Here is a 19,061-nt window from a genome sequence, read left to right on the forward strand (position 1 = left end):
ACCGCTACCCTGGGTAGCCTCTGCAAGGGTTTCACCACTCTTTCCACGAAGGAATATTTCCCAGTATTCAATCTAAACCTCCCCTGGCACAGCTTGAGGCCATTTCCTCTCGTCCCATCACCTACTCCTTGGCAGCAGAGCCCAACCCCAATCTGGCTCCAACCTCCTTTCCCGGAGCTGCAGAGAGCAATGAGGTGTACCCTCAGCCTCCTCTTCTCCAGCCTAAACAGCCCCAGGGCCCTCAGCTGCTCCTGTAGGATTTTTGCCAACGCCCACTTGCCAAGATAAGGTCAGCTCAAACCATCTCAGGTGCTTCTTGGCCAGACGAGGGTGAAGGAGGAATGAGGGAGGAAGCCCATCTGTAAGCTGCTGTGTCCTTCCTGGGTGGCATGGTCGGGGTGAGGACGCCTGGCACCAGGACTTGCTGGGTAGGGAAAACCACAAGCCTGTGAACACCCAGGATGCTGATACCTTGGAAGGGTCTGACATGGACGCAAGGAATCTGTGTATATATCCCAACGTCTGATGAGGTTTTATGGGATGAGAGGGGCCAAGTCTGAGATGCTCACGTGGCATCAATGGGGATGAACCACAGACCCACTGTGGGGCTGCAGAAAGAGGAGTTAAGGTCCAATGGAATGAAGAATGCTTCACCTGGAGAGTGGGACAAGAAGGATCTGGAGACACCAGAGTCCTGGCTTGTAGGAAAAGCTGGAAAGCTGAGCACAGCTGAGAAAGGACACGATTGCCACACAATATTCACAGGAACTCAGTCAGGTAACGGAGTGTGGGACAAGGGGGCGAAGGAAAATGCCCTTTGGCAGCCCTTTCCAGCTCTGTTGCCTGGTTCCTTCCTATTTTTCCTTCTACATAAAGGAAGGTGTTTTCCGAGTGTGTTTTTAAGGTGCATATGCAAATCTGTTTCTCTTGGCCAAGGCAGGATGGGGAAGGTGGAGGATGAGTGGGGCTGAGCCCAGTGACGGCTGCAGGCTGCGCTGGGGATGTTAACTATTCCTGGGCATTTTCATATCCGCTCTTTCAAGCAGCCCCAGGCAAAGCTACTCGGAGTCACAGAGCTTGCGGGTTGCAGCTGTGATGCTGGTCCGGGATGCTTTTCTTCCATTCAGAGGCCCTGGATCAAGGCCATTTGTCCTGTCCGTGCCCCTGCCCTTGTCCTGCTTACCGCTGGAGGTGGACAGGAGGGACCTGGGAGCAGAGAGGAGATCCCTGGCCATGGGGAGGTGGGGAAGCATCAGTGGGGCAAGGAGTCAGGGCATGGAAAGCACAGCCCGTGGCATTCCCTGTGCTGAAATGAGATCTCCAGTTGTTGCTCAGAGAGAACCTGCCTTCCAGATAGGCTCCGTATGGATTTATGTGCATTGAGCATGTTCCGATAGCAAACCTGGAACTGCTGCTAAGAATCTGCCTCGCTGCTTGTTTGTGCTTGTGCTGTTTCCAGAGCAGCTCCCAGTGTTCTCCCCAAAGGAGGAACCATTCTGTCTTGGGATTTTCTCCCTGGCTCTGCCTGTCTGCCTTAACTGCCACTTCTCGAACCTTTCCGACAGGTTACGCAGGCAGTGTGCCTCAGTCACAACCCAAAAATCCTTTTCCAGCTCCACGGTGCTGCTCTTCCTTCTCTGCAGCCTCGCCATCCCTCAGAGCGGCTCCCCCGAAGCTGGTGTCAGTGCGGATCTCACTGGTGCCGTGGCTGGAAGAAAGGCCCAGTTCTGTACCCAAAACTGCTTTGTCCCTGCTGGAATCCCTGGCCCCTCTGGGGGCACCATCTGCGGCTCCTGTGCCACCCTTGGATACTTCTTGGATGAGTAAAGGCCTTGTTTCTTCAGCTTGGGCCTGTAGTTTAACTATTGGGGAGATGACTATTTTTGACTGTTTAAATATTACAGAATTCTGGAATGGTTTGGGCTGGAAGGGACCGCAAAGCCCATCCAGTCCCACGCCTGCCATGGGCAGGGACACCTCCCACTGGATCAGGGGCTCCAAGCCCCATCCAACCTGGCTTTGAACCCCTCCAGGGATGGGGCAGCCACCCCTGCTCTGGGCAGCCTGGGCCAGGGCCTCCCCACCCTCACAGCAAAACATTTCTCCCCAAGATCTTGTCTCACTCTCCCCTCTTTCAGCTCAAACCCATTCCCCTCGTCCTGTCCCTGTCTGGAGTGTCTCTGAGCAGCAGATTGATCGGATTGAGTCCCGTGGGCACCTGAGCTGTTTTATTTGGAGCTTCCAAGAGGAACCAGGGCCCGATATGGCAGCAGAGCCGAGCCGTTGGCACACGGATTTATGAAGTGCAGCAGCAGGCTGGAAAACGGGGTAGCAGCGGGAATATGGCCTGAGCTGGAGTCATACCAAGAATGCTGGCAAAACAAACTCTCTGAGGCTCGGGTTTGAGTGTTAAAAACCAGCATCCTTTATCCTCCCTGGGCACATGAGGGAGTGATCTCCATCAGCCACGCACAGTGAGACCAGAGCTGTTATGGAATAGATTTCCCTCTTACAAGCGCACGGATAATTCTCCCCAGGAATCTTATGCATATTCCATTACTTTCCAAGGTCTGATATTAATGTTGTTGTGAAACGTGGAGACAGACAAAACCGGTGCCGGCTCCAGCTCTGCCGGGGCTCGGGTTTAAGGTGGGAACTCCCAAGAGAGGGGATCGCGGGGCAGAGGGCGGCGGCGCCTCACGGCCCGCGCCGAGCACGAGGCGCCGGCCCCGAGGCGGGAAGGGAACGGGCCGCGAGAGGGGGCGGAGCCTGAGAGGGGGCGGAGCCCCGGGGGAGCCACAGCGAGAGGGAGCTACAGGGAGAGGACGGAGCCGAAGGGAGGCGGAGCCGTAGGGCTGAGGTAAAACCGCAGGGAGGGGGCGGAGCCTCAGAGGGGGCGGGGCCGCAGGAAGGGACGGAGCCAGAGGGAGGGAGAGGAGCCGCGCGGGGGGCGGAGCCGCAGGACAGTGGGCGGGGCTGAAGGGAGGGGTCAGAACCCCGGGAGGGGGCGGAGCCTCTGCTCGCGGGGCGGGGCCTCCGGGCGGGGCCGGACCCTGGGCGCGGGGCGGGGGCGGCGGCGACGCGGGGCGGTCCCGGCGCGGCGGATCGCGGCCATGCAGCGGCTCCCCGGGGCCCCGCGCCGCTGACCGCCGGCCCCGCCGCCATGAACTTCGCGGGCGGCGCCGGCCCGAGCCCGCAGCCGCAGGGCCTGGCGGCGCCGGGCGGGCCGGTGCCGGTGCCCGTGCCGGGTCCCGCGGGGCCGCAGCCGGGGCCGCCGCCGCCGCAGTTCGGGCTGTCCAACTCGGCGGCCATCCGCGCGGAGATCGGGCGCTTCGAGTCCGTGCATCCCAACATCTACGCCATCTACGACCTCATCGAGCGCGTGGAGGACCTGGCGCTGCAGAGCCAGATCCGCGAGCACGTCATCTCCATCGAGGGTGAGCCGAACCGGGCCGAACCGGCGCGAGCGGGAGCGAACGGGACCCGGCGGGGGCGAACGGGATAGAACGGGGCCGAACCGGGGCGAGCGGGACCGAACGGAACCGAACGCGTCCGAACCCGGCCGAAGCGGGGGCGAAGGGAGCCGAACCGCTCCGAACCCGCCCGAGCGGCGCCGAACCGCTCCGAACCCGCCCGAACGTTTCCGAAGGGGCCGCGGCGCTTGCCCTTTGTCCCCTCCGGCCGCTCCGGTGCCCGCTCCCCCGCGCCGCCCCCGCCGCGGCTCCGTGCGGGGCTGCAGCACCGGGAGGCGGCGGGAAGGGGGGGGCGGTGGGGGGAATGGCGGCCTGCGGAGCGATCGCCCCCATCCTTGGCGCAGCTGGGAGAGCGCCCTGTCCTTGGGAACCGCGGGATCCGGTGCGAACGGGATCCGGTGCCCGAGGCGATGGAAAACGTGGAAAACCGCAGTCCTGGGCTGAGGAACCAGCAACGGGGACGGATGGGGGAAGGATCGGCAGCTCCGGGCGGGGGGCGGCTCTGGGATCTGCAGTGTCCCCCCTATCACCGGCTGTGGGGGCTCCGGGGTCTGTGGGGTCTCTGAGATGTGCAGGATCCCCCCCTCTGGCATCTGCAGGGGCCCTGGGATCCGCAGGATTCCTCCCATCCTCGGCCTTGGGGGCTCCGGGATCTGCAGGGTCCCCCCCACCGCCGGCTGTGGGGGCTCTGGAATCCGCAGGATTCCCCCCATCCCCGGCTGCGGAGGCTCCAGGATCCATGGGGCTTTTCCAGCCAGGCTTTGCCCTTTGGCAGTGGTGGCCTTGGGCCCTCGAATACATTGGGTCTGGGTAAGGAATCCTGGTTGGATTTGGTGGCTGAGGCTTTGTCCTTTGGCAGTGACAGCCTTGGGCCTTGATGTTGGATAAGGAATTCCAGTTGGATTTGGTGACTGAGGTTTTGGCAGCAACAGCCTTGGGCCAGGATGCTGGGTACGGAATCCTGGTTGGATTTGGTGGCTGAGGCTTCACTATTTGGCACAACAGCCTTGGGTCGCAGTGTTGGATAAGGAGTCCCGGTTGGATTTGGTGGCTTGTTGAGCACCGCTGTCTCCCTGCCATGGGATTTGTTGTCTCTACTGGATTTTGGCCACATGCTCAGGTCCACTCCCGCTCACGGACGTTGGGAATGTCGCCGCAGATGGGATGGGGAGCTGCCACATGTCTGTGGTGGGTGCAGGCTGGAAGGGGAGCGGTACTAGACTTGGCTTCCCTGTAGCTCTTCCTGAGATGCCTGCCTCCTGCTGCAGGCTTTGGGATGCTTTTGGGATTGCTTTGGGAAGGCTTCCCAGCTTTGGGATGGCTTTCTTGGGAAGAAGGACAGGAAGAGGGGCTGTAACCTGAGTCTGAAAGGCTGCTTGGCTGAGGGAATGTGAATCCTGGGATTTGTTTACTCTGCCTTGTGGTGCAAGGACAAAGGATGCTCAGTGGGGTCAGAATGGGGCACCCAGAAAACCCATAAAGGGAGAGGACTTTTCACACTCCTGTGGCTGCTCCATGAACTCTCTCGCCCTTGAATGCCGCTGAATTAATGGGATTTAATGAGGGTGAGAGGAAAGGGGCTTGTACCAGAGATCAGCGGGAGCACGTGGGGCTGGCACGGGCCGTTGGCCTCTGCGTTGGTGCTCTGGCTGCTCTCCACTGGGGAATCAGGATGGTCCTGGCAGGAGAGATGGACCTCCCATCCATTCCCACCCATGGGGTTCCTGCAGTGCTTCCCTGTCTGTGCTGGCTGCAGTGGAGGATGTGAGGGACCAGTAGCTGTGATACCATGGTCTGATCCTGCTTGTGATCCCTGTGCTCTTTGACAGAAGAGTTCCCAAAGGGAATACCACGGTAGGAAAGCTGTGTGCTGCTCCCGAGGTGCCCACAGGGCCGTCACCGCAGGGTGGCCAATGCTGCTGGTCTCCTGGCATCCCTGTGGGGATGCAGGGCCTCTCTGCAGGCTGTGGGATGCGTATCCGTGCTTGGGATCGGCCCAACCTTGCCTGCGGCTGCCGCCCGCACCATGGGACCGTGGGTGGGTGACAAGGAGCACGTTGGCGTTCTGGTCTCTTAGCAACTCGGAGCGTGTTTTCTCCTGCTGCTTAGGGGAAGGCATGGAACAACAATATTCTTCCATGCACAGCTGCAGCTGGGCACTGCTTCCCGAAGCTGGGCGGCAGCATTCCTGTTTGGCCCAGAGACGAGGCATGCTGAGCGACCAGCGGCCCTGGTGTGGTGTCCTTGGTATTCCGCTGGGCTGGAGCCTGGGGGTTCTCCATGGACCTATCCTGTCTCTTCTGCTCCTTCCCCACCTTCTCCCACGTTTTTTCTGGCTGTGGATTTGGCAGAGCAGGAATCCCTCAGATTTTGTCTTGGCTGCGCTCCCCACTTCCCTGCACGGCACCAGGTGAAGCCATCACCCTGGCAGAAAGCTGCCTCCATCCTATTCTGCACAGCGGGTACGTGAGAGCCTGGATTAGCGGTGGGATAATTGACTACTGGGAGAATTTTCCCAGAACTGTTGTCATTCCTCAGCATGCCGGAGTCTGTTCTGGGCTTGACAGAGAAATTGCTAGAAGTGGGATTTGCGTTGGTTGGTTGATATCCTTGATCCAATGATCAGATTCTGTAGTGACTGCTTCTGGTCCCAAAATCTGTTGTAGAAGTCGCCAGAGGAAATCCCAAATTCTGCTTCCTAATGCTCACATTCCAACGCCAGCTCTGCACTCTTGCCAGGTTCTTTCTCTGAAGGCAATTCCTTCATTTTTATATGGGAAGAAGGCCGGACTGGTTCCGTGTGGCGTGCCCGAGTGCACAGCCTCCGTCCGGAGACGGTTGCTGGGGCTTTGGCGTAGGTGTTGCCATCGGGGCAGCGTTGGCGGGGGATGATAGTGCAGGGCAGGTGGTAGCATTGCCGAGGAGGTGAGGTGGCTGCAGCCAAGAGCTGGGAGCGCTGCAGGATGTGGGGAAGGAGACATTTCCAGAGGAGGAATCATTTTGGAGTCAATGATGGGGCGCAAACTGTGTCCAGATGTAGCCTTTGACTGCCGGCCTCTCTGAACCCTGATGGAGGTGGTGTCTGGAGCTTTGCTGCGGGTAGAGCAGGAAAGGTGCTTCGTTGTCTGCTCCTCTTGTAGCTGGAGCTTCCTTGGAGCTGCGGGGTGGGAAGCCAGCGTCATCGGAATCCCAGGCCAGACCAGGTGGTTTTCAGGTGTTTCTTTGGAAGGATTTCCAGGGAGCCAGCAAAACACGCTTCCCTCATCCCAGGCTTGTCTCCAAGCCAAATTCTAGCAGCTGCTGCTGAGCTCCTGGAAGGATGTGGCCTATGGATAAGGCGAAATGATGGACAACCGCGTCTCAGAGGTTGGTCCAACCCTGACATGCAATCAGCCTCACCTCCAATGGCATTCTGATGGTGTTCCTCGCGAACAGGCCACAGGCAGAGTGGCATTAATGAGATTTGTAATTAGGACAGGAATTATACAGCATGGAATTTCTCTTATGGAATTGAATTTTCAGCGGGGACCGCAGCTCAGGTTCCAGGCAGGGAGAGTGATGCCGACAGCGAAGCGGAGTTCCCGATGGAAGCGCAGGATAGGGATGATGTGGGGCAGCAGGAGCCAGTCTGGATCCACTGACAGGCAGGAGAGAGGGAGGCAGGAAGGTAGAGATGTGGAAAGAGGAGGTGGTTACAGAGAGCTCTTCTGGGGGCATACGGCTCCAGAGGCCAGGAAGAAGGTGAGATCCCTGTGGGATGGGGCTTTTCCTGGCATTAGCTGCTGTGTGTGTGTCCTGCAGCCCACCCAGAGGCTCAGCTCTCGGGAATCGCTTGGAGAAGGCTGTCAACTGCAAGGAGAGGACTCAGAGGCCATGCTGCAGGAGCGCAGGTCCCTCTGGCTGAGTGGGAGCAGTCAGAGTTTTACCCGGAGCATGTTTTTTTTTCCCTTTGGTGTCTTTTCACATCCCTCCAACGCACTTCCAAACTTGTTTGGGCTCCTTCCTGCGTTTCCAGAAGCGGGATTAGTTTGGAAAGGCTTTCCTCTGCTTTTTCCAGCTGTTGCTTCTCCAGCAGAAGCATGGGATGGGAAAAGCCCTGGAGAAGGATCTGCTGCCAGCAGATCCAGCTCTGGCTGGGCAGGAATTACCTTGGAGCGTGAGCTCTGCAGCACTCCAGGTCCCAGCTGTTCTGCTGGGTTTGAGACCAGACTGGACCATGATGTGAACCCTCATCCTAGGATATTTGCCTTTTCCTGATTGGCTAAATACAAGGCATCTGATTAAGGGATCTCTTCCCAGTACAGATAAAGCCTGGAACCTTGCTGCCTTGGGGGCTTCTCCCCATTATTAGACACCTCCCGGTGTCCATTTTTCCATAGGCATCTCCAAGACTCCTGGAGCTCTGATTCACAAAGCCAAACCTGAGATTGGAGTCACCATCCATGGTGAATCTCCTTGAGGAGGAGGAGAGTGGAGCTGAGCAGAGCCTTCCCAGTGTCCTGGTGCCATTCCGGTGAGCCCCATGCTCCCAGGCAGGGTTTGCCGGCATCTCCTGGCTCAGCTGAATCAGCCTCGAGTAAATTACACTCTTTGGGAAGGGGAGCGTTCCGCTTAGCTGGCTTTTTCCTGCCAATTCCATGACCTCGGCAGAATCGCCCTGTTTATGTGGGCCTGTGAGCTCTCAGCGTCTTGGAAACCGCAGGGAACGGTGGTGGGATGCGGTGGGAGGAGCAGGGCAATTTCAGAGTTGTCAGTACGTCTCTACTCCTGAAATAGGTGCTGGTCATCCCCAGGTAGCTGTGTGTCTTCCATGTGCTGCTGCTTCTGTGTGCTGGATTGGGGCAGGACTCCTGGCACCGTCCTCTCCAGCTTTGCAGGAATTCGGGTGGTTAAAGAACACAAGGATGAGCGATCAGGGAAACGTTCTGATCCAGGGCTCTGTTCCGCTTGGATGGGGGTCTCAGGGCCAAGATTCCCAGGAGGGTCTCCTGAGGGTTCTTGGAAGTGCTTCTGGAGCGCTTTGCGTGCTGGCCAGAAGCTTCATGTCCTAGCAGAGGTTTTAGCAGGGCTGGTACTGCTCCGTGTCTCCCAGTGCCCAGTGGGAGTGGCACAAGCAGAGGGATCCGCTGTCCTGGAGTGGGTCCTGGTGGGAGAGGAGACCTCAGAGTGCAGGATTGCAGCCAGAGGAGTCCAGAGGCAAGCTTGGGAAAACACATTCCTATTTTTTATGAGGTTTCATCCTGCACTCCAAATCCTTTGCTGGGTGCAGCTCTGATCTCACAGAGCTTATGGCTCTGGAGTGAGACCCTGTGGAAGAGTTGGGAATCAGGAAAAGAAACTCCTTGATGCCACAATGGACAGGAGCCAGGAGAGATGGTGGAGCTGGAGCAGGAAGAGTGGAGGATGCTCTCCACAGCTGGAAATGGAACAGGATGGAGCTGGAGGTGCCACGATGAGGGAAGAGGTGCTGTGGAGAAAGAACTCTGAGTTACTGGCTAAAAAGGAAAAGAAGGGGATGTGGAGGTGTGCAGCAGGGAAAGAACGGGATAGGGATGTGGCATGGGAGATTCCCGTGGCTGCAGTTCCACTGTTGCCTCCCTCCAGCACAAGTGGGGTTGCTGCCGAAGAGACCATGCGGCTCTTCCCACCCAGCAGCTCCCTGCTCGTTGCGGCATGGGGAGCTAGAGCAGGGAGCCGCTCCAGGAGAACCAGGGTTTGGCTGGATCAGTTTTCAGTTGCTGGGCTCACGGTGTGACCATATGGATGGGTGTGGGCGCAGGCAAGGAGCCTTTTTTGTGTGCAGCGACCGTTCTGTGCCTGACTGGTGCCCCAGGCAGCCCATCCAGCTGGCTGGCAGTTGCCTGGGCCTCTTGGAACTGGGACAGCTGTGGGGATCCCGTTCCTGGGAGCCGCCCCTGCATTCCGCGCAGGGTGAGACTGGTTTGTGTCTGGGGACTGGGAATAATTATCCTGTCATCCACTCCCGGGAGGTTTCCTTGAGCTCCTGATGGAGTGTGTCCCCTTCTGTGCAGAGACCTTGGAGATTCCAGCAGCACTCCCCTCTGTAATTTCAGCAGGGTGAGGATGGAAGGTGAAAGGGCCTCAAGCTGTGTCAGGGGAGGCTTAGTAGCCTCCTTAGGGAGCCGTGTAGCCATGTAGACATGGATTTATCGTGGAATTGGCGATGTTGGGTTTATGATTGGACTTGATGATCCTAAATGTCTTTTCCAACCTAAATGATTCTGTGTGTGCATCCAGGCTTGCTGTTCGGAGCTGACAGTAGGGATTGTGGTCAGTTTGAGTTGCCAAACCAGGGTTAAATTACCCTGATTTCAGACCTCAAACTGTGCTGATGTGAAATGGATCCCACCTTCTCTTCCCATCAGAAGATCCTGGGGAGCACTGTGTGTTCCTGGTGCCCTGGGTAGTAGTGCGGGAGCCATCTGGCTGGCAGATGCTGGAATCCTGGTCATTTTCTTGTCCGACAGTGAACGGGAGCAGGGTGTGGGTGATGGATGGAAGACCTGGAGAGGCGACGATGGATGGAAAGGTTGATTTCAAAGCCTGGAATCAAGGGATACAAGAGCCGCCCCAGCAGCATGGCTGTGATCTGAGCTGTGCACCTCCACAAGCACCTCCCTCATCCCAAACTGTTTCTATGGCATCCCTGGCTGGGCGGGAGGAATCCTTCCTCTCTTCGTGATCCCACCTCCCTGCTTTGGCACCCAAGTTGTTTTTAAACCCTCCTCCAGGATGTGCACATTGGAGCCTCTGCACAGAGTGAGCCTGGGCATCACTGCTGTGCTGGAGCTGGGGTGGATTTTCTGAAGTGTTGCAGTGGGAGCAAGGTGTCTCCTGAGGCAAGAAGGATTAAAACTGGGATAACTTTATCCTGCTTCCTTGCTGAAAGGAGGTTTGTGTGCTTAATCCCTGCTCTTCTGTGTCTGCTTGTTCCTGCTGCCCCAGTGACCTTCAGACACACTGTCGAGTTCCAGCCAAACGTGGCAAACTCTGGCTGTGCCTAGTTTCCTACAAATCTGCCTGGAAAGCTGCGTGGCAGCAGAAGACCTGGGTGTGCTGGTCAGCAGTGTCTGAACACGAGCCAGCAGTGGCCAAGGAGGCCACCAGCATCCTGACTGGGATCAGCCATGGGGTGGCCAGCAGGAACCGGGAAGGGATCATCCCCCTGGTCTAGGCACTGGGGAGGCTGCATTCCGAATCCTGGGTCCAGTTTTGATTCCCTCACTCCAAGAAAGACCTTGAGGGGCTGGAGCATGTCTGGTGAAGGGAACAGAGCTGGGGACGGGTCTGGAGCCTTGGAGTTCTGGGGGTGGCTGAGGGCCCTGGGGCTGTTTAGCCTGGAGGAGACTGAGGGGAGACCTCATTGGTCTCTGCAGCTCCTGGAGAGGAGGTTGGAGCCAGGCGGGGTTCAGGCCCTTCTCCCAAGGAACAAGGGATGGGATGATAGGAAACTGCTTCAGGTTGTGCCAGGGGAGATTTAGATGGGATATTGGGATTGATTCCTTCAGGGAAAGAGTGGTGAAGCCCTGGCAGAGGCTGCCCAGGGCAGTGGTGGAGTCTCCATCCCTGGAGGGTTTTAAGGAGCGTGTAGAGGTGGTACTTTTGTTCAATGGACACAGTGGGGATGAGTTGGACCAGGTGAGCTGAGAGGTCTTCTCCAACCTCAGTGGTTCCATAGTTCCATTATACCTAGACAGAGCAGAGCAGACCAGGAGGGAAAGGGAAGTTTGCATCCTTGCTGCCGCGGGGCTGCATCTTGGCACTGAAACCTCTGCCGTGCGTGAGTCACTCGGGAAGCTCTTCCCTGGGGTTATGTATTGGATCTCGTTCTTCCCATGTGATCTGTGGGGTGATGAAATCCCTGCAGTAATCAGAGTGCTGCTGGCTGCTGCCTCCGAACTCCTGCTCTTGTCATGCCAATGCTGTAGTCCTGCAGGTTTGGGAGCCACTGGCTCTGGCATCTCATGGCTCCACTCACTTTGCTTCCCACGGCGTTCCCTGCTCCCTTGCTTCCACTGTTGCTGTTTGATAATTATCCCAGCAATGACTTCTGTGCTAATGAAGAGGCTGTGAAAGGAGCAGTGGAGAAGCAACAGGAGAACCAAGGGATTGCTGGAACCAGCGAGGAGGTGTTGTGGCCATTTGGGTTCCTGCAGGTGGAACTGGTAGGACCCAGGGAGCCCAGAGTCTGCATGCGGAGCAGGAACAACCTCATGCAATCCTACAGTGGGATGGGAAAGGGCAGGGAGGATCAGCACCTGCCTTCCTGCCTGGGACGAGGGTGTCTGTCCTTCTGGGAAGCATCTGTCTAACCGGCTGTCGGTGGTGGCACTTCTGAAGGCTTCCTGGCAGGCTGGAGAGGTGGATTTGATATATGGACTACAGGGTGGGTAAGGAGTCAGCTGGATGATGATCTCTAAGGTCTTTTCCAACCCGGTGATTCTGTGATCCCAAGAATTGCATTGTAATGTCTCAGTGTCCAAATGTGACACCAGCAATGAGTGGTGTCCCTTCAGGGTCCATACTGGGACCATGACTGTTCCATATCCCAGCTACTGACGAGGTGTTTCAACCATGCCAGCAGTTCCTGGTTGCCCCCCTGTTCCTCGTGTGTTTGGATGTGCTCCATGCTCCTTGTGAAGCCGGCTTTCCTGGCCAGTCTGGCATTTACCACCTCACGTGTCTTGGAGACCGGCAGAGCAGGAGCGTTTTCCCAGTTGTCTGGAGCTTCCCCTCGTCCCCAGGTGGCTCTGAAGCGTTGCTTGGTGTCCTCGTGTCCCACAGCATGAGGTTGCCTGGCTCTTGCCAATACTGGTCACTCAGCCAATTCTTCCCACAGCTGGACTTTGCAGAGCGCAGGTTTACACTGGGAATGGTGCTGAATCACATCTTCCCCAAGATATGGGTGGAATTGTCCTTATCTGCCATGCTTCCAAACCTGGGGAGAATGAAACCGGATCCATAACTTGGATTTCTGTTTAAAACCAGACAGTTTCGTTTAACCCTTCCTCGCTGGATTGGCATCCAGCCAGATTGCCAGAGGTCACTTGTGGAGTCAAGTGTTCCATTCCGGATGTGGCGGTGGCTTCCCTCTCTTTCAGTCATTCCCAAGTATCTCCGTTATTTCAATACTTGCAGAGGATCAGTGTAAGCAGGGAAGGGATCCTGAACTGTTCCAGCTGGGTCACTTGTGCCCTCTCATTTTAAACTGCATTAACAACTCTTTGATTTGTTGATGGGTTTGGAATCCTACGCTGGGCTCTGTGTGTGTTTGTCTGCTCCGACGGTGTCGGAGCAAGGACTGAGGGGCTGCTTCTCCTGCTGGGATTTGGGCAGCAGCAGCTGAATTCAGGTGCTGCCGTTTGGGAAGCCGCTTCCCGTTGCTCTCAGCATTGTTTGAGCCGCTTTTCCTTAAGCCTCAGCTTCCTATCCCGATTTTATGTACTTCCTGCCTTTGAGATCTTATTGACACCTGTTTCCTCCTCTTTATTCCATACTTTTTCCCCCCTTTTTGGGGTATTTTGAGCATTTCTAGAAGCTGCTTTGGTTTTTTTAGCCAAATTGTTATATTTTTTATAGTTTATTTGCTTTCTGGCTGTCTGATAAAACATAAAAATGTAAAACACCCAAGAAACGACAAAATCCCCAAACAAAACCACACACCCATTGGCCTGGACACTGAATCCTATTTTCTCAGTGTGAGGTTTTCCCGGGAATACTTCTGTTACCCAAGATGTCTGCATCTGGCACTTGTGTGGACGCTGCTGGTTGGAGCAGTGGGAACAGGGTCCCTGTGGGCTCCAGTGGAATTGTCTCCCTCTGGAAGGTTGGATTCTGGCTGTGGGGCGTGTGGAGCAGATGGAGGTGCCTGTGGAGCTGAGGAGCAGCTCCTGATAATCCTGGTTGGGCTAGAAGAGACCACGGGGGGCTCTGGCTGTGGCAGAAGCTCCCACCCCTACTCCCCACTTCCCATTCTGAGCGGTGGGTCCTGCCCGTCCTGTTGTCTCGGGATGGTGGCACCAGGCTCCGCGGCAGCGCTGGCCCCAGCCCCGTGTCCCCTTCTCTCCTTGAGCTAATTCTGGCAGTCCCAAACCGCTGTGGCGGGTGCCAGAATTAGGTGGCACGCTAAGATAATTGCACGATTAATGAGATTTGGGGTTACTGGAGCTGGTAGGATGCAGGTCCTGCAGCCAGAGAGGATGAAGGTGGTCGGAGGTCACCTCGGTCTCCCTGTGCTGGCACTGCCAGCCGCTCCAGCTGGGAAGGGGCCGTGGAGAGGCCGTGCTCCCAGCTGTTCGGCTGCTTCGTGTCAGGGATGGGGGTATCGGATGCTGAGGAATGGGTGACTGTGAGGATCACACTGAGCACTGCTCCGGCCCGTGGCTTCATTCCAAGTGGCACTGCAGCAGGGGCACCGGCACGTGTCCGAGAGCAGGGACAGCATCCCTGGTCAGCATTCCCTGGAGCACAGGGAAACCTCCTTCCCGCCCCAATTCTGGCTGGGTGCTATGCTGGCAGCTGAATGGTGGGGGAACTGGCACCTGGAGCTGCTATGGCAGCATCCCTTGGCCAGCCAGCGTCCGTCTGTCCCCCGGCGCGGTGTCCGAGGGTGACTCAGCCTGTGGCAACGCTGGGTGACTCAGCCGGCAGCCTCCCACGTTCCACGCTGCGGTGCCTGACTCACAGCTGCTGCTGGGCAGAGGATGCTGGGCATCCCCACCGGAGAGGGGATGGGAGAGGGGGACAGGCAGGACACAGGCAGTGGAGCAAACTGGCTGGAGAGGGAGGGACGGCTCGAGGAGCTCCAAGCAAGGCAGCCCCACAGCTCGGCTGCCGAACCCCTGGGCTGAGGAGGAAACCCCGGGGTAGATTTGATCTTCCCAAGTGACCTGGGAACATCTCTTCTGCATCATTAAGGACATAGAGCTGTTGGAGCGAGTCCAGAGGAGGCCACAGTGATGATCTGAGAGCAGTAGCACCTCCTGTAGGAGGACAGGCTGACAGAGTTGGGGTTGTTCAGCCTGGAGAAGAGAAGGCTGTGGGGAGACCTTAGAGCAGCTTCGAGTATGGAAAGGGGCTCCAGGAATGCTGGAGGTTGGGGGGGCTCTTGATCAGGGAGTGCAGGGATAGGACATGGTTTTGAGCTGAAAGAGGGGAGATTGAAATGAGATCTTAGGGAGAAATGTTATGAGGGTGAAGAGGCCCTGGCCCAGGTTGCCCAGAGCAGGGGTGGCTGCCCCATCCCTGGAGGGGTTCAAGGCCAGGCTGGATGGGGCTTGGAGCCCCTGATCCAGTGGGAGGTGTCCCTGCCCATAGCAGGGGTTTAGAACTGGGTGGACTTTGAGGTCTCTTCCAGGCTAAACCATTCCATGATCCTGTGATGAGCACCCATTCCCACGTCCGGTGGCCTTGTTGTGAAGCAGGCCGGGCCTCCTCTCTGACATAATGCGTGCAGGTGGCTCCAGGGTTCAGGATGCTCAAGGGCTGTGTGTGGGGAGCAGCAGGACTGAACTGGAGGTCAGAGAGGCTCCTGGTGCGCACCCCCATCCCTGGGAGATCCCTGTGGCGGCTGGAGGAGTCTCTGGCCTGGAGCTCACCCGGCTTTCCTGGTGGATCAAATATTGATGGACCTCTGGCTGAGCAAACAGCAGAGAGGCAGCTTCTCCACACTGGTGGGAGATGCTTCTGTGTTATACAAGTGCTTCTTGGGCACGGGCAGCGCTCCTGAGAGCGCCCTGGTCTGGTTCTGTCCTGGTCCATCTCATCATCCAGCCTGGATGATGCTACAAGCTCACCTTGTTGGGTTTGCAGACACAAGTTTCTGAAGGCTCCTGGTGCTGCCTGGGTCCTTCTCCGCTCTGGTTTCCTGAAGGGCTTGTGGTTTCAAGGCAGCTGATGACAAACAGGGATCAGCATCGCAGCTCTGTGTCCTCATTCTTTGTGTTGACCATAATGATCTCTGTGTCAGGAGAAAGCAGAAGTAGTCACCTCTCCTTGTGCCAGTGCTCACCTCTCCTCGTGCTGGCAAATGCTCATCCAGGTGTCTGACGCCGTCCAGCAACTCACTCAATGACTCACGAGGCTTTTCCAACCACAGAAGCACCAGAGAAGCCTTGGTCAGCAGGGATCAGGCGCCAATGTGCAAGCGCTGGATTCAACTGCCGTCAATTCTGGTTAATCTCTTCATCCGTGATCCAGACAATGGGATCAAGGGCTCCCTCAGTTTGGAGTTGACACCAAGCTGGGTGGGAGTGTGGCTCTGCTGGAGGGCAGGAAGGCTCTGCAGAGGGATCAGGCCAGGTTGGATCCATGGGCTGAGGCCAGTGGGATGGGGTTCAACCAGACTGAGTGCAGGGTCCTGCACTTGGGCCACAACAATCCCGTGCAGCTCCAGGCTTGGGGAAGAGCGGCTGGAAAGCTGCCTGGAAGAGCAGGCCCTGGGGGTGTTGGTCAGCAGTGTCTGACCATGAGCCAGCAGTGGCTCAAGTGGCCAAGGAGGCCACCAGTTTCCTGGCTTGGATCAGCCATGGTGTGGCCAGCAGGAGCAGGGAAGGGATTGTCCCCCTGTCCTTGGCACTGGTGAGGCCAGACTTGGAATCCTGGGTTCACTTTTGGGCTCCTCACTCCCAAGAAGGACCTTGAGGGGCTGGGGCACGTCCAGAGAAGGGAACAGAGCTGGGGAAGGGTCTATGGCTTCTGGAGCTTCCATCTCCTAACTCACGGAGCTCTCTGGAAGCCTCATTGTCTGGTGCAGGAAGGGAGAGTAGATCCTGATGGGACAGCACTGCCATTGGTGCTCTGTGCATGGCTGGACATGGTGGTGGGGCTGGAGAGCAGCTCGGCTGCAGTGTGGGAAGCACTATTGCCTCTCCTGGTGTTGGAGAACAGACCGCTGGCGGGTTCAGCCGTTAAATACCCGGTGCTGGTGATTGGCTTCAAACCAAAGTCTCTAATTCTGCTGTTTCCATGGAAATGGAGCGATCGTGTGCTTGAGATGTAAGGCTGGGGTGGGAGTGATCTGTTCCTCGGGAACCGCTGCCCCTTGCTTCATTCCCACAATTCCTGCTCCGAGGGCTGGTGGCTCTCTGCCTGGGCTGGGAGGGGAGTCACAAACCAGCCCTCATGTGGGAGTATGTATACCTGCTTTGGGAGAGGTGGTCCCAAATCCCTGCTCATCCCCTGGGATCCTGACACAACCTCTCTGGGTGCCTGGAGTGAAGGTGCTCCTTGTGGTGTGTCGGCCGTCCCAGCAGGCTGGGGATCTAGAACTGGGGAGGGTGGCTGTGATGGAGGTGACCCTGCTGTTGCAGGGGTTGGATGGGATTTGCTGCAGAGGAAGGAACATTCTATCCCTGACCATTCTGGAATTCTGGGATTCTGTGAGCAGTGAGAGCAGCTGCTCTTGAGGGGCTGGATCCCCCCTATCTGGATGTGTGTCTCTAGGCAGCACAAAGGTGCTAAGGGGCATGGTTTAGTGTTTGATAGGAATGGTTCGACTCGATGATCCAGTGGGTCTCTTCCAACCTGGTTATTCTGTGATTCTATGATTCTATGAAATTGTCTCCATGGATGAAGGAGCCAGCCCCTTGATTCCAGCCCTGAGCCACGGAGCTCAATTGGCTCTCCCAACAACTCACTAATGTTTGGAAAAACGTACGGCTTTGGCAGCACCACCTTCATTTTCCTGAATCTCTGGGTCTTGAGTTTGCTGAAACTTCCAAAAATACTGGCTGAGTGTGGAGAGCAAGCATGGAAAATTTCAGCTGGAATAGTCAGTTTGGCAGAGCTGAACATCCTGGAGTCTGGGCTGCTGGCAGTGATCGTTGGACAGCCTGGACCACATCCCTATCAGCGGCTCTGCCTGCCTCCACACGGGGCCCGTGGGGCTCCGTGCGGGATTCAGCCCATCACCTGTCTGCTGCTGCGCCCAGGGTGCATCTGAATAACAAGGCTGTCACATGATTCAGCATTAGCAGGGAAAATGGGGATGTTATGGAACATGAATTAAGAGTGAAAGGGAGCACATGGAAGGGATAAGCCCTGAGCAGCAGCCTGATCGTGGAATCATGGAATGGTTTCGGCTGGAAGGGAACTTAAGGATCATCCAGTTCCACTCCCCTGCCATGGTTAGGGACACCTCCCACTGGATCAGGTTGCTCTAAGCACCATCCAGCCTGGCCTTGAACACCTCCAGCTCTGTTAGCAGCAGCAGGGAATTGTGAGGTTTGTTGGGAGCAGGGATGTCCTTTAACAACGGTGCTGGTCTGCATGGGACATCTCTCATGGAAGGGTTGAACAGCAGCTCTCAATCTGGGTGTGTTAACGATCCTGGCAATAGCGGGGCTTGCTGCTGGAGCCCGGGGCAGCTCCCTGCAGCGCGCTCAGGTTGCTGGTCTGTTCCGCATGAGAGGGTGGCTGAGCCGGAATAGGCGAATGCTCTGCCTGCCTCTGACAGGATAAATGGGATGGATGGCGCTGGTGTTTGTGACACAGTTATCCTGATATCGATCCTGGGAAAGCAGCTGAACGGCTGGCATGGTCTGACTGGATGGAGGAGTGAAGCCAGGTAACCACGTCCAATGGGATCCCTTTTCCGTAAGCGAAAAAGAGCGATTTTTCGGAACGATTAAGAGCAGGTGCTAATGAGTAATTGATGGATTTAGACTTCTTTAGGATGTTTGGCTCAGGACAGAGGGGCTTTCTGATGGAGAAACATGTGGGATGGGTCAAGGATGAGTACCTCTGCATGCAGCTGGGTTGCGTGGGCTCTGTGGGATCTGTTCTGCATCCGGGAGCATTTGGCTTTTGTATGGATTGCTGGGAACAGAATAATCCAGAATGGAGATTGAATTCCTAAAGATTACGTGAAGTGACAAATCCGGGAGGAATCCAGGCAGGGAGTCTCTGCCGGAGCTGGTGGGAGCTGATGGAGCAGGGTGTCCGGGGAGCCAGGGCTGGGAAGAGCTGAGGAACTGGGCTCTTTTGGAAGATGGGTTTCCCGTGCGGAGCTATAGGGCAGGCTTTGCATGTGTTGTTATCTGTAGGGAGCATGGTGGGACAGGAGGAGGCTTGGCACCGGTATAAACCCTGCCTGGTTCTGCTATGTTTGTGCCAGACGAGAAGCACTGGGAATGAGGGAGGGTTCAGAAGGACTTGGGAATCAGTGGCCAGAGCGTGGGTTGGCCCCAGGGAAGGAGGAGTGTCAGGAGGTGATTTGGCTGGACTTATGGATACCGGTAAGGGAGCGGGATTTGATAGTGATCCCTTCATTCTGCAGGTGAACAGGTGATCGGAGGCTGAGTGCAAGAGATGCTGGCAAGGGCAGGAATTTGGGATGAAGAGGCCTCCGACAGTCACCTCGTCTCTCTGGTGCCTGGAGTGGAGGGAGGCGAGTGGGCAGAGGTATCCTGTGTGCTAGGGGTTCTTTGGGTGCCAGCATGAGACCAACTGGACACGCACCCTTTGGATATGGATAAGGGTTGATGGGATCCCCTCTCAGCCTTCCCTTCTACAACTCTCTACAACTCTCTACAACTCTCTACAACTCTCTACAACTCTCTACAACTC

At 56.8% G+C, this 19,061-nt stretch overlaps 1 protein-coding gene across 1 annotated transcript in view; it reads left to right on the forward strand.

Moving 5' to 3' along the window:
- Nucleotides 1–3,061: 3,061 nt before the first annotated feature.
- AGAP3 (ArfGAP with GTPase domain, ankyrin repeat and PH domain 3) overlaps nucleotides 3,062–19,061 on the forward strand; it is a 95,938-nt gene continuing 79,938 nt past the window's right edge. Inside the window, exon 1 of the mRNA XM_069859092.1 lies at nucleotides 3,062–3,437. Within this exon, the coding sequence (XP_069715193.1) occupies nucleotides 3,164–3,437 (274 nt within the window). The 5' untranslated portion in view covers nucleotides 3,062–3,163. The remainder of the gene's footprint in view (nucleotides 3,438–19,061) is intronic.

This window comes from Phaenicophaeus curvirostris, chromosome 6 (genome assembly GCF_032191515.1).
Source record: "Phaenicophaeus curvirostris isolate KB17595 chromosome 6, BPBGC_Pcur_1.0, whole genome shotgun sequence".
Lineage (NCBI taxonomy): Eukaryota > Metazoa > Chordata > Aves > Cuculiformes > Cuculidae > Phaenicophaeus > Phaenicophaeus curvirostris.